This window comes from Colletotrichum lupini, chromosome 9 (genome assembly GCF_023278565.1).
Source record: "Colletotrichum lupini chromosome 9, complete sequence".
In the NCBI taxonomy this organism is placed as follows: Eukaryota; Fungi; Ascomycota; class Sordariomycetes; order Glomerellales; family Glomerellaceae; genus Colletotrichum; species Colletotrichum lupini.
This window is the reverse complement of record NC_064682.1, coordinates 1,405,143-1,431,159: the sequence shown is the minus strand read 5'-3', so window position 1 is coordinate 1,431,159 and position 26,017 is coordinate 1,405,143. Positions and strand designations below refer to the sequence as shown.

Below are 26,017 nucleotides of genomic sequence, written 5' to 3'. Positions count from 1 at the left end.
TAACTTCTTAAAGTAATTAAGTAATAATAATATTAAAATAGGGGCGCTAGAGTAGTTAATAAAAGTATATTATTAATACTAAATAAATACGCAGAGCCTACGTAAATTTAAGTTTAAATTACGTAATAAGCTTAACTTTAACTAAGAAATCGTTATTAATATTTTCTATTTAAATAGTCGGCTAGTACTATATATAATTAACATAGCTATATCCTTCTAAATAGGGTAATTCCTCTGGGATTTATAAATAAAGATAGTATAAGTAGCCCTACGAAAAAGCTAGATTAATATATACTAGGGACCGCTAGACGGTATTAGAACCGACGTTAATACTAGCTTTAAGTTAGTAAAATTTAAAGATAATATAACGGCTTATAATATATAGCTAAAAGTCGTACCCGTTAAAGTATACTATAGTATTAGAAAGGTAGAGAGGGTATATTAGTAGTTAAAAAGGGCGTTTAAAATTATTAAAAAGGAAAATCCGGATTCTATTAATAACGAATACCTCTAGATAGTACTTAAATACTATAATAATACTATAGGGCCTAACGGACTTATACTAACGCTATTAGTATTTAGAGCATATTTAAGAACGACCTTAGCCTTGCTACCGTCGCTAAGCATAAGCTAATAAGCCTAAGTAATTAAAAAAGTAATATAGGTACTACGTAAAGTAAGTATAAAAAAGCAAGTTAACGAGGTAATTATTGCGCATAATAGGCCCAATATAGAGAATAATTTAAATATACTACTAAATTCGGATATATAAATATAATATAAAATTACTTAATAATAAGCTAGGCTATATAAGTTAATTTCCGTTAATAAGCGCTCTTATATAGTTATAAGAAATCGCAACTAGCTATTTAAAATATTAATTATAGTAGTTAGACCGTACTATATAGATCCTAATAAGGTAATTCCTAACTTATAAAAAAAAGAAAAGCTAAGGGAAACTATATAACCCGTAGTAAAGGTATAGGAAATTATCTTTAATAAAATCGTCGTAGTAATACTAATAAACGATAAGGAAAAAGAAATTACTAAAAGGGTACTAATACCACTAATAAGACGTTATAAAAGACTACGACAACAAGCCCTAACGTAGCAATTTATTACTAACGACGAGGTAATTAATACCTTTTATATAATAAAAAAAAAAGCTAATTTCGAGCTAGCGGTTAAACTATATAAAAAGGGTATAATTATAATTACTAAAAAGCTATATAAGGGATTAGATCTTATTAAAATAGATATTCTTCGTAATTAAGAAGTCTATTGATTTATTTTATACGACTTAAAAAAATATATAAACCTCCGTATATTTAAATTATAAATAGTTTATAAGATTAAAAAAAAAGGAACACCCTAGCCGTACGAGAAGTCTAGATACGTAATTTAGAAGTATAGTAATATTAAAAAAGCGACGCTATTTATATAATTACCTATTATATAGCGCTATAGCTAATAATTAATAATAGTACTAATAGTATCGCTATAAAAAAAGGGATACGAAATTTAGAACTATAATATTACCTAGGCCTATACCTAATCGGCTATAGGGCTTATAAAGAAAATCCTAGCCTATTTACTAAAAGAAATAGCTAATAAGTACCTAAAAGGTACGATTATTAAAGTACTTAAGTTACTATATAGGCTCGTAGAATTAGGTACTTATTAATAAGCTACCTACTACGATTTTTATATTAATTAACTATTAATAGTTACTTTTATATATAACCCGTACTTACTAATTATAAAGTACAAAAGTAACTAATTTAAGATCGTTAGAATATAAACCGACGATATATTAGGCCTATTTAATATTAACTTTATAAAAAAGGAAAATAAGGAGCTCTAAAAAGCGGGCTTTATAATAAAATTAAAAAAAGTCCTTATAATAAATACCCCCCTAGTATTTAATAATAAGATTCTTATAATTAAAAAAGAAACTATCGTTTTTTAATAAAAAAAGTAGGGTAAAAAGATTAACCTCGTCGATCTAAATATAACTAATATTAAAAAGTAATATAAAACTAAGCTTGCGCGAGGGGTATATATTATAAGTATTTATTAGCTTAAAGTAATTTTTAACTATATTAGGGTAGTATAAGCTATAAATCTAACTAAACGAGACGTTAAAGTACTTAATAAATAGTTTAAATAGTAATAAACGAATCTCAATCGAGGTCTCGTTTATTACCTAATTAACTTTATAACTAGTAAGCTCTATATTTTTATTAATAAGTTATTTATGAATAATAACGACCTTACTTTATAATTAGGGTATATTATTATCCTAGCTAACGAGAGTATAAATAAGAGTAAATTCACTATATATAGTAATATAATCTACTACTCATTAACTAAAAATAAATAGGTAATAAGAAGTATATTAATATTAGAGGTTTATAGTATAATTAATAGCGTTAATCTCTCTTACGTAATTTTAATAATACTAAAGAAAATTACTAATCGAATTAGCTTTCTACCCATTCTAATAGTTATTTATACTAATTCTTACTTATTATATAAATACTTTATTAAATTAAGAATAAAAAAAAAAAGAGGTTTATAATTAATATTATAGCCCTTAAGTAATTATATAAAAGGCGCGAAATACTTAAGATTTATTAAATTAATAATAAAAATAACCTCGTAAACGCTTTTATAAAAGTAATATTAAATAAGGGATTAGAGTAATTCGTAAGTAATAGAAAAGTTATTATATAAATAAAGGGATAAGTTATATAAAAAGAGTAAAGAAAAGAGGGAAAAAGAGACGACTTAATAAACGGGCCCGAGGTTAAATTATACCTCTAATTATAATAGTTAAATTAATAAAAAAAAGAGAAAGTTAGTATCGAATTAAAAATTTAATTCGACCGCGGTATATAGCCGACTATATAGGGGCTAATTAAGGGCCCTATTTACGATTATTATAGCTAGCCTAACTTATAGTTAGAACCTCCTTTTTATACCTACTACGTAAATATTTATATAGTTTAATTAATCTCTTTATTAACTATAGTTTGAACTAACTACCCTATAATAGGGATACTAATAAAGATAGCTATATAGCGCAACTCTCTTAGAGAGAACCTTCTCGTTTTACACGTCAATAGGGAAAGCCTTTTGGCTAGTAAGAAACTTTATAATATAGTATTAAATTACAGATATATATAGAAGGGGGAAGTTAGTAGGCGTAGCCTATGATTCCTCCGTTAGTAGTAATTAGATAGGTGAAAGGGCCGTTCGTAGTAGCCCAGACCACTTTCTAAGTCTCCTTTTCTACTGTTAATACTCCTATAAACCTAGTTAATAATCGATTATCTAACGTATAAGTTAGTGCTAGTGCTAAGTGTAGCAAATTAGCTATAGTTATGCCCTAGAACGGATTATATCTAGAAAGTAAAGTTCGCTACTAAAGCACACCTATGTTAATATTACAAAGTTACTTAGAAGGAATATATTAGCTAATAATCAGGATAGCACATTCCACCCCGGTACATGTACGAAGGAAGTAGTTTACAACATATAATCCACTTTAGTCTTAACAAGATGAACGAGTCACAGGAACTTCCCGAGTTCTCAATGCTATCGTGATCATGAAGCCTGAGTTCGTGGACAGTCTTTTCTTGCCCAACCCTAGAGTGCCCTTTTTCTATGTCTTTCCGCTGCGCAAGCACGAGTGGTAAGTTGAACTCATGATAGGAATACTGAAAAGAAAGCCTGTCTTTATTCAGCCTGCCAAGCATCGTTCGCTTTTACATCCGCGATGAATACCCAGTCTGACCTGCTGCCCCGGTTAATGAACACCTCCCATCACTCAAAAAGTTCCTTGGACAACATATGTATACCGTCGCAGTAAATATTGCAAAACCAAATTTGATAGTGAAGGGTTTCCTGGTGTTCCCCGTCGACATCATAATCAAGCTATCATGATTGACGAACAACACTGTGATCACTTTCCTATCGTCTCTCGATGATTCGTTGGCTCTTGTCTGTCAAGATTCATTTCCATTAATGTACTGCTAACTGACTTGCCATTATCTGAGCTCGATATACACTAACTCAACCACGTCATTATCTCGCCTGCTAAACACATCTCGCATCGCGATATCTCTCGTGCTTGGGAGGCTCCAAATATTCCTGCAGGCTCGAATCATGTTGATAATCGGCTTCTTCAACTATTAAAACGAGAGCATCCCCTCGATTCTTAGTGGCCGTGGTTTCCGTGAGATTGTCTTGACTGCCTCGACTGCCTGGAGCGCTTCGAGTCTGCAGATGCAACCGAGTGATACGAGGCAAGGGACTTGTGGCAGTTGACGCCGCAGTCGTTATGATCCAACTTGTAATGATTGTTTTTGTGGTTTATCTCATCCTGCCTGGTGTTGTGCTCTCCTCTCGACGCCCTAGAGGACCTCTGAACCCCATAATCGTGGCCATTGTTATGGTGGTCATAGCCGTTGCCATTGGTATGGTAATTGTTGCCATGGTAATCATTATGATGGATATCATTATAGTTGGTAGAATGATGGTCCTTGGGATAGTAGGTGTTGGTCCTGATGGTCCTATCGTCATAATGCCCGTTGTTATGGTTATAACCGTTGCCGTTCACATGATAGTCCTTGGGATGTCAGTTGTTGTACTTGTCATCCTGGTGGTTGTAGTTATGATAGTCCTTCTCCCGAGCAATCCTTGAATCCTTGGAGGCCACGGAGCGGTACGAGGCTAGCGAATGTTTGCAGCCCGAGCCGCAATCGTGGTTGTCCTGCTTGACGAGGTTGTCCCTGTACTTCCAGTCATCCGCGGGTGTGTTGTGTTCGCCCCTCGAAGCGCGGGAAGATCTTTGGACTCCATAATTGTAGTCATGGTGGTCGTAGTTGTTGCTGTGGTAATTCGTGCTTCGGTCGTAGTATGGCCTGTGTTCTCTGGACACCTTGGAGCGGTATGAGTCGAGGGAGCGATGGCAGTCTACGCCGCAGTTGTTGGCGTCGAGCTTGGCTAGGTTGTCTCTGTACTTCCAGTCGTCTGCGGCGGTAACACCTCCAGCGTGGTAGTCTGGGTCAGTCCATGCAGCCTTAGCTTCGCTTCTTGCTTGGATACGAGGCTCATCTCTGGCGTGGATCTCAGGTTTCAGGCCGAAGTTGTCAGGTAGAGCAGCTTCATCTCTGGCCTTGCTCTGAGGCTTGTCATTGAGTTGGACTTCGGGATTTAAGTCATAGTTGTCGAGTGCAGCCTCATTCCTGGCTTTGATCTGAGGCTCTTCTCGGGCTTCAATCTCAGTCTCAAGATTGACGTTGTCCAGAGCGGCCTCATCTCTGGTTTGGATATGAGGGGCGTCCCGCGGTTGGGTCTGTGGCTCTAGGTCCCATGCCTCAGTCACGGCCTCGTCTCTGGCTTGAATCTCAGGCTCTTGCTGCCAGTCAGACACATCAACATTGTTCTCTCCACGGGCCTCGATATTGGGCTCCGCATCGGCAGCTTCGGCGGCAGGGTCAGCCCTGAAGACATGAACTGGGGGATGAATGAGGCTAGGGAGCACTGCGACGGGTACTGCGGTTACACCGGCCGTGAATATGGCCAAAGTGATGGTGAAGAGGAAGCGCATGTTGTAGATGTTGCGGGAAAAAGTGGTAAGATATAATTTGATCGCTTATGTGGGTATAAGGGTAGTTGATAAACAGGTGTGAGAGAGAGACTCATTGACCGGCCAGGGTTCAGTCAAGTTGGCTTGTAATACAGGCAGCACAGCTCAGTACGAGAAGATATTGCCTGTCCTTTATACTTGTCACTGATAGACACCAGTGAGTATCAAGGGACGAATACTCGCTTGGACCTCCTGAAAATAGATACGATTAAGACTAGGTACCCGAGCTGGCTTCTACATCTCAGCGTCAAAGTCTCATGATCACTATCCTTCTCCGTCGGCCTTCTTCGGGATATGAGAAGAGCCGCTTAGAGAAGCTAGCGTAATCGTTGAGTCAACTTTTGAGGTTGTTGGCGCCGACCTTGAAATTGAGCTAACATGGTGGATTTCGCCTTTGACTTTCTCGAATGGCAATATCATGGGTACAGTCATGCCGCCTATGAAAACCCAAGGATTGTCGGACACCAGGATGACATTCTGGTTGAGACCGGGTCTAGATGCGGCCTAGAGTTAAGGGGCAATCCAGGAACCGAATTACTTATCCCCAGAAAGCAAGCTTCTGGTCCACGCAAGCATCGTGTGTAATTAAGGCCAGTCTGCATGCTGCGCATAACGGTAACAAGCTTACTTGATAGTGAATTGGAGGACGATGTCCAACTTTGCCCCTCCTCCTAGGAGTGGAGTTGAAGTCAAATTTGCCGTTTTCGCGCAGGAGTCGGTTCAGTCTAGGAGATATCCAGGCGGACAAGGGAGCGTAGTGTGAAGCTTAGAACATGCCATTCGGATAGCTTCATGATTGGTACAATCCTTTTAATGTCCCAGACCTAGCTGAAAAACTCATTCTCGACATGGAGTAAACACTAATACACGATACTAGGTGGAGACTTTTCACCGACCTTTTCACCGTAATTGGGAATATATCGAGTGTCATTGATTCATGCAAAACGATCAGCCGCCAACTTTTCGATTCGGGTTGAAAACCATACAAAATCTTGCAGCATAGAAAGACGAGCTTAAAGAAAGACCTTTCTTGTAAGCTGTGGAAAAAGCCGCACCGTACACGTAAACGCGTCCGGTCTACACCAGTTCATCTAAGTGATCCGAAGTACGCTGTTTCAAATCGCATGTCGTTCATCAATGACATTTCCATGTTGTTGGGTTGACATTTTTGAGCCAGGGTTCCAGGGTGACGAATCGTTCTGCAGATCATTGTCCCGGCACGGCGAAAGCTTCTTACACGTGGGTATGTGGGTGCGAGATTTTGTGTGGCTGCCTCAACTGGTTGGTAATGGCCGCAGAGCCTCGGTCTCCGACTACGTAGCATGCGAATATTATGCTCCGAGTCGTGCGGACAGTTGCAAAAGACTTCTTTTCAGAGTCCTCCTTGCGAATCAACTCACCTATACTGGAATCGTGCTCATTATCATGTTCAACTAGACCAGTAGGATATTCCAGTTAGAATAGCCAGAATGTGCGATAGGAACCCAAGCTGCCCGGCCTAGCTACCCCAGGATCATAGCTCCAACTCAAGAGAGCTTATCCAGAGTGTCAGCACGGATAGTGTCGATCATGATTGACGTTGCTGGGCTCACAGACACCGGACTTGTACACCTGGGCGCGAAGACCTTGAACAGTGCAGGTGTAAATTGGGCGTAACAGGCCAGGCTTGCACATGGTACTTGGCTCTTCGGACGGTCTCGCCGGCTACCCAACGAAGCTACCCCGCCTTGCCCCTCTTTCCCAAGGGTGTTGAGAAGAAGTCTAAAAAAGGTTCCGCCGACGAGGGGCTGGCTGCACGGGACGCCGGTGGAAATTGCCTGCCACGGCCCATGACATGGGAAACCTGCCTCGGCGTCGCTTTCGTTGTGGCCATGGGATGGTCAGTCCGAGCATCATATGATGATTGATGGAGCATAGAGTTTGGACGCGAGATAGTTCCCATTGTGAGTTCCGATGGGAGGGTATGAGAGGCTCAAGGAGTTGAGGGCGTAGTGTTCCAATCGCGGCGGCTCGGACATGAAAATCGGGTTAGCGGTTGAGGGGCTGCATGCACCCAGATCAAACCTTGATTCAACGGTGCGTCGTGAACATGAGGAGCGGCGAGACGCGTGTACGATCGTCGGTCCTTACTCATGGCGAAAGTTGAGGTCGGGGAACTTGGCTTGACTGAGATGCGGGACCGAGATGGCGGCGCCGCGGCGGGCAAGCGTGGGAGGTGGAATGCAGTTGCATTGCAGACATCTCCCGAGACCGACTGTCTGCCATGCCGTGAGCCAACTCTCTGGGCCTTAACAGCCTCAACTCTAGCCTTCAAGCTGTCAACGCCAAGTTGAGCACCCATAGTGCCAAGATGGGCCTCTTAACGTCAAGTCGTTTAGCCAAGTTAGCTGCACACTTTAAGGACTACAAATGCTCAGCTCTTGCCCCTAGAGTCCATATCGTTTTTGCTATGGGAGTCTCTCGTCTACAAACACGTCTAGTCTGACCTAGAGATCCCGCTCGCTCTACAGCAACAAGCTTCTACGACCTTACTCAGCGCAGAGAAAGTCCGTCTCAACATCATGCGCAAGCAGCCTTACATTGCCAGCCGGCGCCCCTAACTTTGTCCGTTCTCGATTAAAGCTTATTCTACCAGCTTCGAAAGTTTCCATCTGTTCCTCGATTTAAGAGGCCTCATCACCGTCGACTCGACTGACGTCCAAGACGCTAGCTGGCGGGCGCTTGGAGAGAGTCTTTCCGAGCAGCCCAACCTCGGACGGGAAGCAAATGCGAGTATTCGAGAGACGAAACCTAGAAGGGGGATGCATTCTAGCACTATCAACCATCACCACTTGGAGCGGAACATCCGGAGCGATCACCTTCTTTTCATCCCATGTCTTGCGGTCGTGGTCCATAGAAGTTGCTCGAGCTGTCATGGGGTCCAAGCGATTACGCCGCCCACCCGACTGACCCCTCATGATCGTTTTTGCTTTAGGCAATGCACCTCGGATTCCGCTCCGGCTCAGGGTCATTGATCCCAAGTGTTATGGCAAGTAAGAGTCAATTGACACCTTTTGCCTATCATCGGGCTGTCTGTATGGCAGTTTCTGGAAAGTTCCGTAGAAGCTGCCAGGAACGAGGTTAAAGTCTTCCAAATCAGGTTTTTGTTACCTCTGCGGGAAGTATGATTGCTTACTCTTGCCGCCTAGAAAACGGATCACATATCTATAACGCGGCAAAGCAAAAACAGCCTAATAGGTATTTGTGGACCCGCCGGAGGGCAAAGCTGGCCCGTGATTGCTCGCCGGATGGATACAAGAGAAACATCGTTGAAAACTCCGGCTTCCTAGGTATAACCGTAAGAGGAAGAAGGAACGGGAAAGGCGCAAAAGCAAAAAGGAAAGTCACTCATGTCTAGGCGGAATCTAACCGCTGTAACTCCCCGAGGTGGGCTCGAACCACCAACCTCCAGATTAACAGTCTGACGCGCTAGCCAATTGTGCCATCGGGGATATGAGATATGATTGGATGACGGGTTTAGGGTTTGTAGGGCTACTAGTAGGAAAACTACTCTCAGCGCCGCGCTTGGCCCGAGCTCCTGCCCCAGCTCGCTCCTATCGCCATAGTGGTCGCGGCACAAGAGGCGTAGGCAGGAATGGAAAGAGAAAAAAAAGGGCGAAAAAGAGCGAACTTTTGAGGTGGATTTGCCCTAGCTCTTCAGATCGTCTCATGGGAAAAGTTCCGGATTGCGGCGATCTAAGATGTACGAGAAGTTAAGCTTCGCACCAAACTCACCCACTGGGAAGAGCCTTTCTTGATGAACAATTGTCAGTGGGTTTATCCAATCCACTGATCTCATGGATCTTGGTGATTTCCCCTCGAATGGAGGGCTGGATTCTAGAATAGCTATGTTGATGAGAAATCGAACTCGACCGTGTTTCTTACTCTCGTTCTACTCCGTGCACGATGTAGAAAAAGACGTAAAGGCTGCTCCTGGCTGGTCGATCATGGAGCGCACAAGGCTTCATATTACTATCAACCATGGTGGTTCTTTTGACTTGTCTCTGCGACAACGTCCAATTTCACGAGACTATTATCTTCACCATTGCAACCACCAAACTCCCACGGCAGCAGATTTGACCCGTGGATATCTCTTTCGCAGCCAAACTTGACATATGTTACAACGAGAACCTCTACATCTGCCAAGACCCTTCGTGCAGCTACGCCACCAATTTTCCACCACTGGCGTCAATTCCCCTCATCCCACGCTCAACCCCGCGTAGGTCATCACGCATCATGTCTTCGGGCTAATATCGCCCGCAGGCGATCGTTCAAAAAGATCCTTCAAGAATGCGATCTCACCCTCCAAGTTGACTTTACATCAATCCATTTGAGCCATCTTTTCTCTCTCCCTCGCAACAATGTCACTCTCCGACCACGCGCAAAAGCTCACTAGCACGCTCGAGCAAGCCAAGCTCGTCCCGGGCTCAGCGGCGGTACTGATACCAGAGGGGTTTAGGCCGACGATCAAGCTCGAGGTCTCGTTCGCGGATAAGGCCGTCGATGTGGGCAACTTCTTCCGCGCGGGCGAGTGCAAGCTTGCACCCAGCATCTCGTTCGCGGCCGAGGAGGGAGCCGAATCCGGTGCCTCGTACACCCTCTTCCTAACAGACCCGGACGCGCCCACCCCGGACAACCCGCAGTTTGCGTTCTGGCGCCATTGGGTCCTACCCGGGCTGCAGCCGCTCAGTGGGGGCGCGGTCGTTGCGCAGACGAAGCCGGCGTTGACTGAGTTTCTCGGACCCGGACCCAAGGACGAGTGAGTCGACAGACAGTCTCAATGATTTGGGCAGCCTTTAAAAGTGACCTTGCTGACTCTGCCTTACCTTGTAGCTCAAAGCCGCACAGGTACCTCTTCCTGCTCTACCGGGAACCCCAAGGACTGGATCTCAAGAAGGAGGATGTCGGCGGAGAGGAATTTGTTCAGAGGCGCTCATGGAAGCCTGCTGAGTTCGCGGACAAGCATGGTCTGAAGCTCGTTGGAGTGAACTGGATGACCTGCGCTGGCGATGGCTGGACAGAGTGAGGCACGATGGCCGGTTTGTCTGGCAGATGCAGCTAGGGAGTCCAACCCCAAGGCAAGCTGAGCCAGCGAAGGGTCATCACGAGACTGTACCACCCTTCAAGCTACCTGGACCGAAGCTTCACGTCCCCAGCTGCTCGAATGGCGGTATTCAAACCTCGCTGGTCGTTCACGACACGGCAGTGGACTGCCATGGACAGCGAGATTCGGCGGCAACGTCATCAAGAATCATCGTGAAGCTGGTCCTATAGTCTAGTTGGTTAGGACGTCGGATTCTGATTGAAATATAATGAGATCCTTCCGTAGGCCCAGGTTCGAATCCTGGTAGGACCTGAATTTTTTGCTGTCTGCTCGTAACTTTGCTTTTGCTGATCATGCGGATACTGGGACCGAAGTCGAAGCTCCATGATGCGTCTCTTGGAAGTTGTAGATGTTCAGTGTTAAGAGTTTGCCGTTGCTTAATATGCTGTCCATAACAAAAACCACGTCTTGCGTGCATCTTGGATTGTAGTGGTCTGTGCCTGAGCTGCGGCGCTTCAGGACCCTGACTGTCCGCTGCGATCTGAATTGCAGCGAACGCATCCCTGAATCGACGCTAATTATTTGCTATTCACCCGTCAAATGTACCTGAAGTGAAATTCGGACCACTTTACTCCACGACGCGTCTTCTCGTCGCGTCTCCCAAACATCACCATGATTCAACGTCGTCTAGTCCGTCGACAAAGTTCACTCGCAGCAGCCAGGAGGATCTTGGCGCAAGTCGACAGCGAGCCAGATGTAGAAACCAAGAAGCCGACGTCTAGATCACGCTCGGTAGCCACCAAAAAGTGTGCACCTGTATCACCCCCGGCATCCAAGGACGCGTCAGAAGAAGACTTCAACCCAACTCTTCAAGACGACGAAGGCGACGATGTGAAGGACGTTATTGAGCCGCCGCCAAAGAGGCGCAAGGTCGAGAAGAACCCCAAAGCTCGAAAAGCAGACACCGCAAAACTCCATGTGCGTCTCTTTGGTCCACCCCAGCAGCAGCCGGCGACGCAGGATGCCTGCTGCTCGCCCGCCGCATCAAGGACGCATGCCACCTCGTACCACCGCCCTCTCCTCCTAGATGGCCAACCCGGCCGGTGCGGGCGCGATGCTCTCCTCGGCTGGTTCGACTCCATCAGCACAACCCGCGGCATGCCCTGGCGCAAACCCTGGATCGACCCTGCAAAGACTTCGCCAAACGACGCCGCCGACCTCCGCAGCGCCCTCGAAAAGCGCGCCTACGAAGTCTGGATCAGCGAAATCATGCTCCAGCAGACCCGTGTCGCCGTGGTGATCGACTACTGGAACAGATGGATGGCCCGCTGGCCCACGATCCACGACCTCGCGGCCGCCGAGCCCGAGGACGTGCTGAGCGCCTGGCGCGGGCTGGGCTACTACAGCCGCGCCACGAGGATCCACGAGGCCGCAAAGCTGGTCGTCGCGGACCCGGCCTGGCGGGGTTTGATGCCCTCCGACACGGCCGAGCTCGAGGCCAAAGTCCCGGGCGTGGGTCGGTACACGGCCGGTGCCGTCGCTGCTATTGTGTTTGGTGAGGCGGCGCCCATGGTTGATGGGAATGTGCTTCGCGTGCTGAGCAGGCAGTTAGGGCTGTATGGGAATGCCAAGACGGACAAGGCTGTCATTGATTTGCTCTGGGCAGCTGCGGATGCGCTCGTCAAGGCCGTTGCGAAGGATGGATCTAACGAAGATGACGCTGAGCTTTCTGAGAAGGCGCCGCTGAGTGATCGTCCTGGACGGTGGGGCCAGGCCTTGATGGAACTTGGAAGCACCGTCTGCACGCCAAAGCCAAACTGCGGCGAGTGTCCAGTCACCTCTACGTGCCGAGCGTACGCAGAGGGCCTTCAAATAGCAGCCAAGAAGTCGAGGAAGGCGGCTGAAAAGGCCGAGGACATTGAGGACCTATGCTCGATTTGCGAACCCTTTGAAGAAGCCGCAGACGAGACCACGCTCTCTGAGGAAGATTCCGAAGGTGAGTCGCTCAAGCGGAAGCCGGCAAAGGGGGCTAAGAAGGGCGTAAAGACGCAACCGGGGCCAAAGCAGGCGACGTTATCCGCCTTCTTCACCTCAAAAACAGCCAAAAAGAAGGAGGAAGAGGAGGAAGCGCAACCCAAGGTTGCCCAAATCGATGCAAGAACACTAGAATTCGTCGCGGAACACGCTCGAAAGTTCCCCCTCAAGGTGGTCAAGAAAGCAGTTAGAGAGGAAGAGGCCCTGGTCTGCGCAGTTCGGTGCAGCGACGACGGGCGATTCCTGATACACAGGCGCCCGGAGAAGGGACTCCTCGCCGGGTTGTGGGAGTTACCCAGCCACACGCTGCCGTCTACTAGCGGCAACACCGCGACGTCGCGGAAGAAGGACGCTCAAGGATATGTATCGGGACTCATCAACGGTGTTGGAAACAAGAAGTGGAAGCTGAAACATGCCGGGGAGCTGGGCAGTGTGCCGTGGTTGTTTTCTCACCTGAAGCTTACGATGCATGTGCATCTCTTCGAGGTAGATTGCTCTGAAGACCTCGTCTCGTCGCACGCGCGACATCGATGGGCTACGGTTGAGGAGATTGATGAGGAGTCTATGGGGACTGGGATGCGCAAGTCCTGGGCCTTGGTGAGGGAGAGGTACGAGTAGTGTATGAATGGATTGGTCCGCGTCATGCGCCGGCAGCCATGTAATCAGCATAAATTTCCAGATGGGCCATTAAACCTTACCTTGTTTGAAGGTTCTTCATCTTAGGTAACTACGATTTGGGGAATTGCATGAGATGTGACTCTGCTCGGTTGCACTTATGGAATCGCGGGCTTCTAGCGCGTAACAGTTCCGTCCCCATCCAAGCAGCCCGAACACTATCCCTAAGTGTGACGAACTTTCTTGAGCCAGAACAAAGGAACGCATCCTACTTCATGCCTCATTGTTGGTCTTGGTAATTGGTTTGATGAAGACGACAGTGAACGAACGATAAAACTTAAGCCCAATGGTTTCTTACCTACTTTGGCACCCTCCTTCGTACCTCACTATTCTTCTCGATAATTGTTTCAAGGAATAAGATAGTGAGTGAACGTCAAAACCTGGACCTGACGGCCTCTTGATTTTGCATCCCTCGGCACGGCATTGGTCAAAAAAGTAAGTACTGCTGTGTAGATTGCTGTTTAGTTCATGAGTGACTACACTAGAGGCCACTCGCCTGTTCTCATCGAGTGCGAGTGAATCGGTGCCGTAGAGTGTGGAAATATGCGATATTGCACGTAGACATACATACTTTCGCGGAAAGATCTTTTAGTGATCTTAACATCCTTGAAGAAACATTGGATCTATCCAACCTAATGCTGAGACATGATTCATGGTCTATCTAGGTCACCTAGGTAATTACAACCATTGCAACATGGAAAAGAACCAATCATGTGGAGGCCATATTATCAGTATGTAAAAACTACATGGAATCACTACATGTAGCCTCATGCCAGCTCACAAGTGGGCAACGACATCCTCTTGCGCCACTGATTGTTGAAACCCTGGAAACCCTGCAGAGACCTCTTCATCAACAAACTTTAGATACGGTCGCAGCCCACCAAAGAAGAAGTTAGTGTTGGTCTTCTTCCCGGGAATGTTCTGGCTCAAAATCCAACTGGGAGTCTTGGCGAATAGAGACCCCTTCAGCATGCTATCACACAGCTCTACCCAGTCTGATTCGGCTTGCCCCTTGGCCTCCATGATCATCCGCCTCCTTTGGCTACGTGTATGGACTGCTTCTTTGCCCAAGCTATCAACCCCCTCGCCTTCTTTTGGCTCTGTTTCTGAAGGCGAGCCTTCGGCGTACTGTATAATCGACATGATGAAGTTGACCTCTAACTCCACGATGGGAGGGAAATTGGCGAAAGGGCTCTGAGGCCCAGAAATGAGAAACATGTTGGGGAAGCCAGCGCAAGCAACGGCGCCGAAGGTCGTAGCTCCATCACCCCAATGGTCTTTTAACGTGCCATTTCGACCCGTCACATGGATCCTCGTGTAGCTGCCGTCGACTGCCTCGAATCCCGTGGCGAAAATGAGCACATCAACCTCATGAACGGTCCCGTCGGCCAACTCAACCCCTTGAGGAACCAGACGTCTGATGCCGTTCGCCTGGAGGTCCACCACGTCAACGTTATCGCGGTTGAAGATTTGGTAATATCCAAAATCGCAGAGCGGTCGTCTCGCATACGCCTCCCGAGGTTTCAAAATCTGCGCTTTACGAGGGTCTTTGACAATCTCGTCGATTTCGCCGCGTATGAAGTCACAGGCGGCCTCGTTAGCTTCTTCGCTGGTGACGATGTCGCCAAAGGCGCTGAACATGAAGCGGAACCCGTTTCCTTGGGACCAGACTTCCTCAAAGGCCTGCTTTCTCTCTTCGGGCGTCGCGTCGGTCGCTTTGCGGGTTACTTCTGGGACCCCGAATCCCATTCTCGAGGACCAGACGTTGTCCCAGATCGTGTCGTAGTTTGCGTTGATCTTCTGTCGATAGCTGGGGTCGACTGGCCCCTGGCCACTGGGTACCGAGTATTGTGCTCGTCGTTGGAAGAGAGTGAGTTGACCCACGAGAGGTGCGATTGCCGTCATGACTTGCACGCCGGTGGAACCGCTCCCGATTATGCCGACTCTCTTTCCCTTTAGGTCGATGGTATCATCCCACTTTGCAGTGTGGCACGTGATGCCCTGGTAATCTTTCAAGCCGGGGATGTCTGGATAATTCGCCTTGGAAAGTACGCCAAGCGAGTTGATGAGGTATCGAGCATGATACACGATTCTCTCGGAGCTGGTCCCTATCGTGGAACACTCGATCCGCCAGCGATGTAGACTGTCGTCCCACGTCGCCGACTGCATCTGACAGTTGAACGACATGTACTTTCGCAAGTCGTGCTTCGCCACAACATGTTCTAGATATTTCAGGATCTCGGGCTGGTAGACGTAATGGTGCGACCAGGGATACGTTTGCAGGTCGTCCTTGTCCCAGGAGTAACGATACAGGTAGCTCTCTGTGTCGCTCATGGCACCGGGATATCTATTCCAGTACCATGTGCCTCCAACGTCGCTGGCCATATCGATAGTTTGGACTTTCATGCGCGGTTGCATGCGGGTTAGGCTGTATGTTGCGTAGATACCGCCGAATCCTGCCCCCACGACGAGGGCATCGACCTCGATAGGCTGAGCCATATTGACAACTCAACTCTGCGATGGGATGTTGTCGTAAGAATTCCGCTTCGAACAGAGATAAAATGATGACGTGTGTGATATGGAGATTATTTGCACAGATAAGGGGGGGTTATATCCAGCCATCTACGTGGATCAGGGAATGAGCGGGGTTTACGACAACGATGGAAGATGTCATCGGCAGTCCGAGAAGTCTCTGGATGGAGGCATCAGATCACGCCTGAACTGTAGCATGAATGCAACGGCAGCTTGCTCGAAAAGGCAAAATCGTCCAGTGGGCGTTAGGCTGATCTACAACTGGAAAGACGCACTCATGCGGTTCGATACCATCAGCGAATCGGATTCCATTAAGAGAATCATCTGCGGAGAACGGGCCGAACCACTCTCCACATTCAGTGCGCCGAGCAAGACATTGACGTGCCAGTCACCGAAGCATTCGATATCTCGTGTTTGAGAGCCAAGTCACCGTTGCGTCAAGGGATTTCCGAGTTGAGCCGCGTACAGCGGGCGGGGTAGATACATGGCCTGATGTGCTCTGGTCTTTTCATAACGAAGATGTTTTTGTAGATGCAATCCAACAGGCAGTCCAGTACGGGAATGCGATATCCAACGAGCCTAGTCTCTTTATTCCCTGACTGCACACGCCGGTGTCTTGATCTGCTCGATGCTTGATATCACATGAGGTTACTACTGATTGGTCAATATTACATTGATATTATCCTAATCAAAGCAGACCTTGAAGGCATCTGCCTTGAGAGCCTCCTTGGTTTTGTTTTTCCAGTAGCTTCTTCAGTCACCAATATCTCCAAATTGACTCTCCACCGCCCAACATCATAGTGGAACGTCGGCTGAGCAACGCTCACCACTGGTACTATTAGGCCGTCGAGTGTTTAGGCCTGAGACAACACTCACGGCGAACTACTAGCTGACCGGGACTATTGAAGTTTGGAAGATCCCAAGATTCACCACCGCTGATTATTGCGCATTTTACCTGCGCAGTTGCGGTAAAGTGAAGTTGATGATCATCAAGCACCGCAGGACTCCAGTCAATGAATTCGAATTGTTATCATGTATATATCTACCTTTCATTCCAGCTCTCAGAGCCGAATCCACGTTAGCGAGCCTTGAACCTTCATGTAAGGACAGAGCGATATGTCTCGTCAGGTTTCATCTACTGTCAGGCCGTTCATAGCTGACTTCTAAGGTCTATGGCGGCTAATCAGGACAAAAAAGAGACGAAATGAGATCGTCGATGTCGTGAAAGTGTGGAAATCAAAAGCATTGGGCCCTAACCAGAATTCGAACCTGGGACCTCTCCCAGTTGGTTGTATCCGAAGATGCACCCTAAGGGAGAATCATACCGCTAGACCATCAGGGCAAATGAGGATGGAGTGGTGAACTCGATGTGAAGCCGGGGCCGGGAAGGGATTTTTGATGAGTCCACGAGGTGTGGGGTGGAGTTTTGACATGGATGGCGACGGTAGATAGAAAGAAAGTGGGGCAGGAAGGGCTCACCACACCGAGTAACAGAGGCTGGGTCTTACCGGCGAGGACTCAGCAAAAACAGCCAGTTGAGTCCAGGAAAATAGCAATTTTGGTAGCTTGACGGAGCTTTAGACCTTTGTTCTCCCTGGGGTGTACGTGTAAGGGAATGGAAGCTGAAGTTGGGTCGGCAGAAAAACTGGTCATACCAGCGCGGAAAATCAAAATACGCGACATGAGACAACTACAACTGGTAGAGACTTGCGAACTTATCTCTTACACCGCCGCTCCCTGAGACCCATAGGCGACTTTTTTTTCTCAAGGCACTTTAGTCACCTAGGCAAGCTCTCTCCGTTGTGGAAAATAGTGAGCAGTTCGAGCTTCGATGCTTGCAACTATTCTTCAAGTCTCGTAACTATACTTTGACGTTTTTTTCTGTCGACAGCTTCAGCTTGACGTAAATCACACGCATGACCTGGTGTATCGAGTTGAGATTTTGAGATGAACAGGGTGGATTTTGCACACTTGAAGGGCAATCGACATTCAATTGGCTAGATTACAAGTCGGCCCGTAAACTTACTTGTCTTGCATGGCCGCCGATGCTCGGCCGATTCGAAGACTCTTCTAAGGTAGAAGTACATGTACCTAAACTGTGACAGTCGCTATCGTTGATGAAGCATCAAACCCGTCGCAAGCATGCGCACGGTCAAGTTTGACAGCTTTATGACGAGACTCATTCGCGTGTTGTCTAGAAAACATCGTCTCGGGTCATCCCTTGCAGGATTCATATCGTGACTCGTGGCGTTCTTAGTTACCTTGGATACCCTGGCAAATACTAGCGGAAACGTTCTAAATGAAGTGAAATTCAGTTTGGTCACACTTGATTGATGTTGTAATATCTGAGTTCATGCTACATCAACTTCATTGTCTCTTATAGTATGTCCAGCAATACCAGTCTTACAGAACGTGTAACATATGAGGTTCTGTTCCTGAGACCATGGCGAGCAATGGGGCCTTAAGGGGTCGCAGTCTATTGATCCTTATTTCACTGCAGTCTGTATTCATTCGGTAGAGGGTTGGCGGGAATGTGCCAAAAAGTCAAGATACCAAATGACGCAAGATGCGCGACTTGGCTTTCCTCATGGGGGTGATTACTGAGCGAACCATAGTGTCATCCGTTAATGATGGGGGCGGAAACGAGTTTCCCACGTTGCCGCTTGCCGCACGGCTACGTAGACTGAACTCAATTCATGTTTCTGCTATTGCGACCGAGCGTCGATAGTAACATGGGAGCTTCGAACTCAATATTGAGCCAGAGGTACACTTTCCTAAATCTTGGGCGTCTCTATGTCACACGGAAAAATAGAAGCCACCGTGTGGAAGAGAACATCGCTCACAATTTGCCGTTTAGAGATTCTAGAGTCCGTACGAAGAGGCTTCCAACAGATCTTTTACGAAGTACCGCAGGCAGGAAGATGGCACGTGATTCTCTTTAATTTCACGCGAGTTTCATGAGGTCAACCGATAGGAATGTTCTGGTTCGAGATCGATCATGCTGCTCGGCATAAAGAGAGCCAACTTGGATAACAAGTCCCGAGCAACATGCCGTTGCACCGCAATGCAGATGAAACCTGGATCAGTATTCCTCCAAATTAGAGTTGCTCGAATGTGATGCCTATGATTTTCCGCCAATTGCCAGCGATTTCGGATGAAAAGTGTCATTGACCATAAACTCAACGTGCGAAGTCCGAAAGGTTCGCGTAGCTAATACACCATTGAGCCCACACCTCCCTAGATTCCTTCACACGCACGCTTTCAGTGGTAGAATTCTAGATGCTTGGAAGCAGAGTGCAGCTTGCTCAAGTATGTTTCCCTGCGAGAAGCTTAATAGCTCTTAAAGATGCGGTGAAGAGAAGCTTGGCTAGCCGGTGACGAAGGTTGACGCTGTCAAGCTACCGCTAGTTGCGAGTTCGCTTGCTTATTACATTGAACCCAAAATCCTGACAGATTAGCCAATAATTACAAGGTAAACGGAACGCAACCCAATGTTACAACTTTCACGTGTTCTGGAGTCTGGATTGTTATTGAGAAACGATCTGCGGGCAAACCTGAAATGTCAAGAGGAGGTTCGGCCATTACTTCGGTTCATCTAGACTGAGTGGATGTTACCACCCGGCACTTTTATGTAGAAAGCCCTCCATATCCTGATGAAGCGATGTACCGAGCCATGTAATGGGTATTAGGGGGAGGGGCAAAGCATATGCACCTTGGAATTCCCCTTGCAGCGGCAGTGGTCCGGCGGTAACACCTGTCTGATGGAGCAGTCAACGCTTTGCTTACGGGCGGCTTTCTCCGCCGAGAAGCACCACAGCGCCCGCCGTCGAACAAGGTTGTGAAGATGTCTGTCATTTGAGTGGATGCTGCTTGGCCTCGTGAAGAGTCAGAAACCGACCAGAGGCTTGGAGTGATGTTCGCTTGGGATACCTTGGCGGGGCTCCAAGTAGGACTATTGGTGGCGGACTGATAGACCGCAACTTCTGTAACACCTTGTCCACAGAGCATGAAGGCTGTGCGGTAAAAGGAGGTAGAGCTGCTGGATCTCTGGATCAATTATTAGAGGAACGCACGGAAAGCGTACCCGTCACCCGTTTTCGCGCGATTTCTCGCCATCATCTTCACCAACCGCTGTCTACTTTATTTACAGATATTGTGTGCGGATGAAAAGGTCCTATTTGACAAAGAGAAGCTCAAGGCAGCACAGATTACGCTGGGGCTATCTGTGTATTTGCATAGTAATACGGGCCTTGGCAAGGGTTCTGGTCTCGGCGCCATGGGTGTGATCTGTCCAGGGCAATGAAGCAAGCAAATTGAGGATCGCGGACGGAAGGCATTTCCGAGGGGCCATATCAGTTTGTAATCATCACCGATGCATAGAGCGCAAAGCTGGATTTCTGCTTATTACCGCGTACTTGCTTAGTTCAAGGGAAGGATGGATTGGTGTAGGACCTCATTTTCATACACTCCGAATAACCCAGACCCGAGTCAGAGCTCTGAATCAAGTGTTGTGCAGTAATTGCAGGCATAAAACATCATCATACTCTCATTTGTTGACACTAATAGTGGACTTTTGAAGATGAGACGAAGGTTATTAGGTAAGCGGAAATGGAATCGACTATTGGGCCCCAACCGGCCCCGAGGTGGGAGGTGGGTGTTATTGGCCTGCAAAGTACGAGCTCTGCCCTTGGAAGTAGTCCCATGGGCAAATCGGCACGGATTCGTCCGAACACAATCATCGCCCTGACGGCATCCCGCCCATCCAGGAAGGGTACGCTCTTCGCATGTCGTATCTGCGGATGTAACTCTGTGCCTGAGGGTCAGGCGTAATGTTGTAATCGCGACATCCCAGGCCACATGCGGCAAGGCAATCTGTGCGATGCTTGATCATGGGTATAAGCAAGTCTACAAGAGATAGCATAAGTTGACCTATATTCAACAGGCCCCTGTCTTAAGATCTTGCAGTTCATGAGAGGTGGCTGGGTGAGGTAGTAGTTCAGTGCGGAGAGGCGCTTGCTGCTGCTTCACAATGAAGATCAGGGGTGAGCCTAGGTCGTTCACCTGAAAAGAGAGAATACAGATAGATTGCGAACAAGACACAACCTCCGCTCATTATACGAGAAACGGCAGAGGGTGCACTATTCGAGGAGACTGGCTCGTCTGTCTGGTGCGGCTGGTAAGAGTCTCCAACATAGAGCTTTGTGTTTTACATCCAAAAGTGGAGTTTCCAGCACGGGAGCCCAGAGCATGAAGCAAGAGAAGAAGCGGGAGAAGAGTGCCACTCATACAACGTTGATCTCAATGTGGCCCCGACATCCAGGTTGGCCCCTCTAGAGTCTCGTGGGCGGGCAACTTGAATTTCGAAAGTCTTGAGAGCCTTGATGGACAATATTGATTGCTGTCAGCCCAGGGAGTTTGTTGGTCCAGCCCAGCTTCGGTACGTTGTCAAATTCCTGACCGATGCCTATTGTCCCGTAATTCCTTTTGGGGCGCAATCTCGGGGTGGGCTTCTCACACAAGGACATGATCCACCCATGGGCCATGACCCCCTCAACTAACAATTCTGGCCAGACTGTAGCCGGGCGACTCCGACCCCCACAGACGGCGCGAGCGGCGAGTCGGGGGCCCCTTTAAGACCGATTGCGGTTCCTGGGGAGGCCTCCCGGCTCAGTCCGTACGGAAGCCGATTAATCTTTAAACTCGGCTCTCGAGTGAGCATCGCCCAAACACAAGAAAATTCGTCAAGAAACGCCGAAAAAGTCAAAAACCACAGAGTTTTGGCTGGTTTCTCAAGCAAAACAAAGCTCTTTGCGACCGAATTGTCTCGATTGGACCGGGAACCTCGGCCAGCGCAGCCCAAAAGTGCGCCGATCTATGGGTGCGAGAATGTCTTGGCACACTCTATTGAAAAGTCTTGGCGACTCCTTTCCAGACTTTCCTTGGCACACATCACAATCCATCACGTTTCTGGAGTGAGTGCCGTGGGCACACACACACGACTATCCCACAGAACTTGAATCGTTTTCGCATTGGTGGAATTAGATCCATGACTAGGAGAACCGGGCCTCACCAGATCACGCCCCCTTGCCAGCCTGCCGGGCTCATCTGCTATGATATCCACCCTCATGGATCAATATTTAGTGTTAAGGTGATAATGTTGAGAGTATCCGATCTCCGCTCCCATCTTCGCCTATTCGTGCCTAGGCCACGGGTTATCCGCATTCCCAGGTAGTTCGGCAAACAAGCGGATTTTCACTCACACACCGCCAGAGCACAAAAACCGGTATCCGTTGTTTAACCATGTCTCGATGCAACGGGAATCGGAGCCTCGTCCGACAGGGCAGGCCCAAAAGCGATGGCAACGGTGACATTGAGAGCCTCCTTTGGCCTTTTTCGGATCCCGATGGTGCTGTTTCCGGCCTGCAAGTCGCATCCCACCCGTAATGCCAGACGCAGGTGCGTTGGTGATATATTGTTAGAACTGGAGATCAATTGCCTCTATCGCGACTGTCGCATTATGTCTGGCGGGGTATGTCTCGGGCTGTTTGCAATTTAGACATGTCGCAAAAGACTACCGAACTGATTCAGCAGCTTTGGACTTTGATCCACCACTGGCGGAAGCTGAACTTTGACAGTGGCATGCCGCATGTTGGATCTGGTTCAGATGAGCGATGTCTCAGCGGCAACGTGCTTCTGCCGCCCCCCTTGCTGCTAGCGCACAGCCTGCATCGCGCTGGTCCGGCTTTTTCTCTCTGCTTCGGCTCCCGCGATACCCCGGAAAGCTGATTAAGGTCAATAAGCTTGAACAGGGATGGCGGACATGTGTCCATGGGGGCAGATTTTGCGGTCAAGGGGAGACTGGGCTGCGCCGTGCACTGACAATATGCTGCCAGCAGCTGGGGGAAATCCGAAGAGATAATAATATCAGGCTTGCCACGGATTAAAAGTGCCATCCTGGGTTAGCCGGGACCCTCATTGTGCGGCAGAGAAAATCAGAGTTTGCGGGATCACGCTCCACCCCAAAACACGTCAGACAGATTTTCCCTAAACCTTCGAGAGGTTATTCGAGAAACGGCTCAACCATGGCTGCAAGGAGCCAAGAACTCACAGACGACTACCGTAGTCCCGATGTCTTGGGTATCAACTCTCGCTAGAATACAAACAGAAACCAGCTAGAATAGTGAGGACACTACCGCCGCCCATAGCCACTTTTTTGAGTCTCTCTCCTCCGACGCCAGTCCGTGAGGCCGGGAATTACTCAGGACCGTGGTAACGGGTATTATCTAAATAGACGTTGGTTCCATCTCGAAAAGGCCCCAGTTCATCTCCCTTCGATATACAACCGAAACCAGGGTGCTGACCAATGGGAGCTGTTCCCGCGCGCTAGCAACGGAAACATTGCGGATTCTGGCCGACAGTCTGCTTTTCGCGTCTTTCTGCTCACGGCATAAGCTCCGAGAGCGAGACACACATTCTGCCAACAGAGTGCTGCCCAGGACTGCAGAAATCCCCCAAATCTCTGACTTCACATCCGCAGTTTTCCCAAAGAGGACTTTACTGTGGATCTCAACTCCATCTTTTTGAACATGGTCTAATCTTTCAACTCACATACCAACCTTGTGACAGCCCCTGACTTGTTTCATGGTTAACCAGGAAGACAGCGCCACATTTTAGACAAATACGACATGCGAGCCTACTCTGGGTAAGCGCAAATACCGGGTCTGCAAGGCAAAGAAAAGAGTGAAATTCCAACTTGCTCAGGTTCCCCATCTCCAACCCATATCTAGCACGGTCATGGGTCATCCCCTGAGCCCATAGCTTTGGCCAATTGTCGACAGGAATGCCTCCATGTCAAGCTGTGCACCTCCTTAGAGGCTGGGCAGTCTTTCTGCCCCCTCGAACGTTGAAACAGCTTGTCGCTGCGCTGATGACTGCGGCTCGCCGAGGCGCCCGAACCACTTTCTGATATCGGGGTGGATCATACGGACAGGGAAGGAAGGCTCTGCCCGAAATGAATCGACAGACTCCTCGCTAACTCCCCGTCCTTGTCGATTCAGGCAGAGGCGAGGAAGAGGAAGGGGGCCATGTCCCTTCCATCCCATTCCCGTGAGCTCAAGTCGGGGGGCGTGTAGCTCGTCCATTGAACCAGGACACAGACTAGCCACTCGCCAACACTCCCGTGAGCTCCATCGTGGGCCAGACTGCGGGCTGTGAACTTTTGGCCCTCGTCGCATCAGTTCACCCCCCAGCCCTGGGCAAAAGCTTGTGTATCCGTGTCACTGTGAGCTGTTCGACCTACCAAGGTCCCACTATCTAAGGTCTTGGCAGCGTGAATGAGATGCAGGATCAGGATGACTCCTGCGGGAAGGGAAAAGTATGTTGTTGAGGAGCTTGGAGGAGAGCAGAATTTCCCAGAATCTGCCCAAGATCGAAAGATATAAGAAGGTTGCAAGCTCCCGTCCATCAAACCTTCTTTTCTCTTATTCCTCATCACCTTCATCAGCATCTTCCGCTACAGTCTCTCTTTACTCATCCAACTACTCACATTCTTTAGCCCTGGTGGTTATTCATTCGTTGTCAACACTTCCAAACTACTTCCAACTCTACGTGTTTTCTTAAACCAACCACCACATTCAAAATGAAGTTCTCCGCTGTCCTCGCTGCCCTCTCGGCCTCTGCCGTCATCGCCGCCCCCGGCGCCGAGTCCTCCCCCAACAACTTCGGTGCCATCGAGAAGCGCGCCTCCTTCCCCATCCCCGCCTCCAAGGGCACCGTCACCTACAAGTCCGCCCAGTCCGTCAAGGGCACCTTCGATGGTGGCATGAAGACCTACGGCCGTGGCGTCAAGTGCACTGGCCAGGCTGAGGGTGGCGACGCTGATGCCGTCTTCCTCCTCGAGAACGGCGCTACCCTCAAGAACGCCATCATCGGTGCTGACCAGATTGAGGGTGTCCACTGCAAGGGCTCCTGCACCATCAACAACGTCTGGTGGACCGCCGTCTGCGAGGACGCTCTCTCCCTCAAGGGTGACGGCAACGCCTCCATCATTGGCGGTGGTGCCCGCGGCGCCGAGGACAAGGTCATCCAGCACAACGGTCTCGGCACCGTCACCATTGACGGCTTCACCGTCGTCGACTTCGGCAAGCTCTACCGCTCCTGCGGTAACTGCAAGACCATGGGCAAGCGCACCGTCGTTGTCAAGAACGTCAAGGCCTACAACGGCAAGATGCTCACTGGCATCAACTCCAACAAGGGTGACACCTCCACCATCACCGGCACCTGCGCCACCTCCGTCAAGGAGATCTGCACCGAGTTCCAGGGCACCACCCCCGGCAACGAGCCCAAGAAGATCGGCACTGGCCCTTCCAGCGCCTGCAAGTACTCTACCCTCAAGGCCTGCTAAATGGCTCGCTCCTGAGCTATTTGGTGTTCTTGAGTTCCGGTCTTGGTCGCCAACACAGCTTGCTGTAGCGGCGATGGTGCTGCAGTTGCCGCACTCAGTCTCTGAGAGACTGCGAGTGAACTTTGTTTTTGGTTAAAGAACTTAGGAGGGAAGAAACCACCTTTTCTTTTCTGTGGTGTGTAAGCTGATGCGCATCACTTGGCCCCTTGGTCATTCTCTGTACATATGGACATGGGGAACATGTACCTACAATATAATCCTCATGACTTGACTCAACTACTTTGCTTTCCGCTGGTGATTTTCAATCGACTGAGTGACACTTGCTTGACTGAAATCCTTCGAAAGAATATTTCTGCTCGTCTACATCAACATATAGCTGAATGTTAACGCTGGCCGTGCTCTCTCCGCACTAGAAATCATCGTCCCAGCGATGGCGGCTTCCCCAAGGTTGATGAATGGGGTGGAAGTGCGCATCCTCATGTGGTGGTGTAGATAATGCTAGACTGTGCTCGGTAGGCAGTGAAGTCGCTTACTGCAAATTATCTTGCCTATCAATTTGTTTGGACTAAGCTTTTGATGCTCTCCCGGTCGTTAGAGAACAATTTCCGAGTTCCAAGCGAAGAGAGACCCCATC

The 26,017-nt window shown here is 48.4% G+C and overlaps 6 protein-coding genes and 3 non-coding genes across 9 annotated transcripts; 4 read left to right on the top strand and 5 right to left on the bottom strand.

The window, feature by feature from the left end:
- Nucleotides 1-4,222: 4,222 nt before the first annotated feature.
- On the bottom strand, nt 4,223-5,617 carry CLUP02_16327 (uncharacterized protein; the record flags this gene model as incomplete). Its single annotated transcript, XM_049295251.1, has 2 exons — nt 4,223-4,577; nt 4,656-5,617. 2 exons carry the CDS (start codon nt 5,615-5,617, stop codon nt 4,223-4,225), a joined length of 1,317 nt encoding a protein of 438 aa, XP_049152398.1.
- Nucleotides 5,618-8,319: 2,702 nt separating this feature from the next.
- Nucleotides 8,320-8,962, bottom strand: CLUP02_16326 (uncharacterized protein; the record flags this gene model as incomplete). Its single annotated transcript, XM_049295250.1, has 3 exons — nt 8,320-8,650; nt 8,707-8,840; nt 8,906-8,962. The coding sequence occupies 3 exons, from the start codon at nt 8,960-8,962 to the stop codon at nt 8,320-8,322; spliced, it is 522 nt and encodes a 173-aa protein (XP_049152397.1).
- Nucleotides 8,963-9,073: 111 nt separating this feature from the next.
- CLUP02_tRNA295 lies at nt 9,074-9,147 on the bottom strand. The gene has a single exon. It is a non-coding gene; the product is annotated as a tRNA-Asn (tRNA).
- A 909-nt stretch (nt 9,148-10,056) lies between these two features.
- Nucleotides 10,057-10,721, top strand: CLUP02_16325 (phosphatidylethanolamine-binding protein; the record flags this gene model as incomplete). The annotated part of the gene is made up of 2 exons (XM_049295249.1): nt 10,057-10,454; nt 10,529-10,721. The coding sequence occupies 2 exons, from the start codon at nt 10,057-10,059 to the stop codon at nt 10,719-10,721; spliced, it is 591 nt and encodes a 196-aa protein (XP_049152396.1).
- A 238-nt stretch (nt 10,722-10,959) lies between these two features.
- On the top strand, nt 10,960-11,051 carry CLUP02_tRNA324. The gene has a single exon. It is a non-coding gene; the product is annotated as a tRNA-Gln (tRNA).
- Nucleotides 11,052-11,411: 360 nt separating this feature from the next.
- Nucleotides 11,412-13,391, top strand: CLUP02_16324 (A/G-specific adenine glycosylase; the record flags this gene model as incomplete). The annotated part of the gene is made up of 1 exon (XM_049295248.1): nt 11,412-13,391. The coding sequence occupies one exon, from the start codon at nt 11,412-11,414 to the stop codon at nt 13,389-13,391; it is 1,980 nt and encodes a 659-aa protein (XP_049152395.1).
- Nucleotides 13,392-14,225: 834 nt separating this feature from the next.
- Nucleotides 14,226-15,947, bottom strand: CLUP02_16323 (uncharacterized protein; the record flags this gene model as incomplete). Its single annotated transcript, XM_049295247.1, has 1 exon — nt 14,226-15,947. The coding sequence occupies one exon, from the start codon at nt 15,945-15,947 to the stop codon at nt 14,226-14,228; it is 1,722 nt and encodes a 573-aa protein (XP_049152394.1).
- A 1,281-nt stretch (nt 15,948-17,228) lies between these two features.
- On the bottom strand, nt 17,229-17,322 carry CLUP02_tRNA294. The gene has a single exon. It is a non-coding gene; the product is annotated as a tRNA-Pro (tRNA).
- Nucleotides 17,323-24,618: 7,296 nt separating this feature from the next.
- Nucleotides 24,619-25,383, top strand: CLUP02_16322 (pectate lyase; the record flags this gene model as incomplete). The annotated part of the gene is made up of 1 exon (XM_049295246.1): nt 24,619-25,383. One exon carries the CDS (start codon nt 24,619-24,621, stop codon nt 25,381-25,383), a length of 765 nt encoding a protein of 254 aa, XP_049152393.1.
- Between the last annotated feature and the right edge of the window lie 634 nt (nt 25,384-26,017).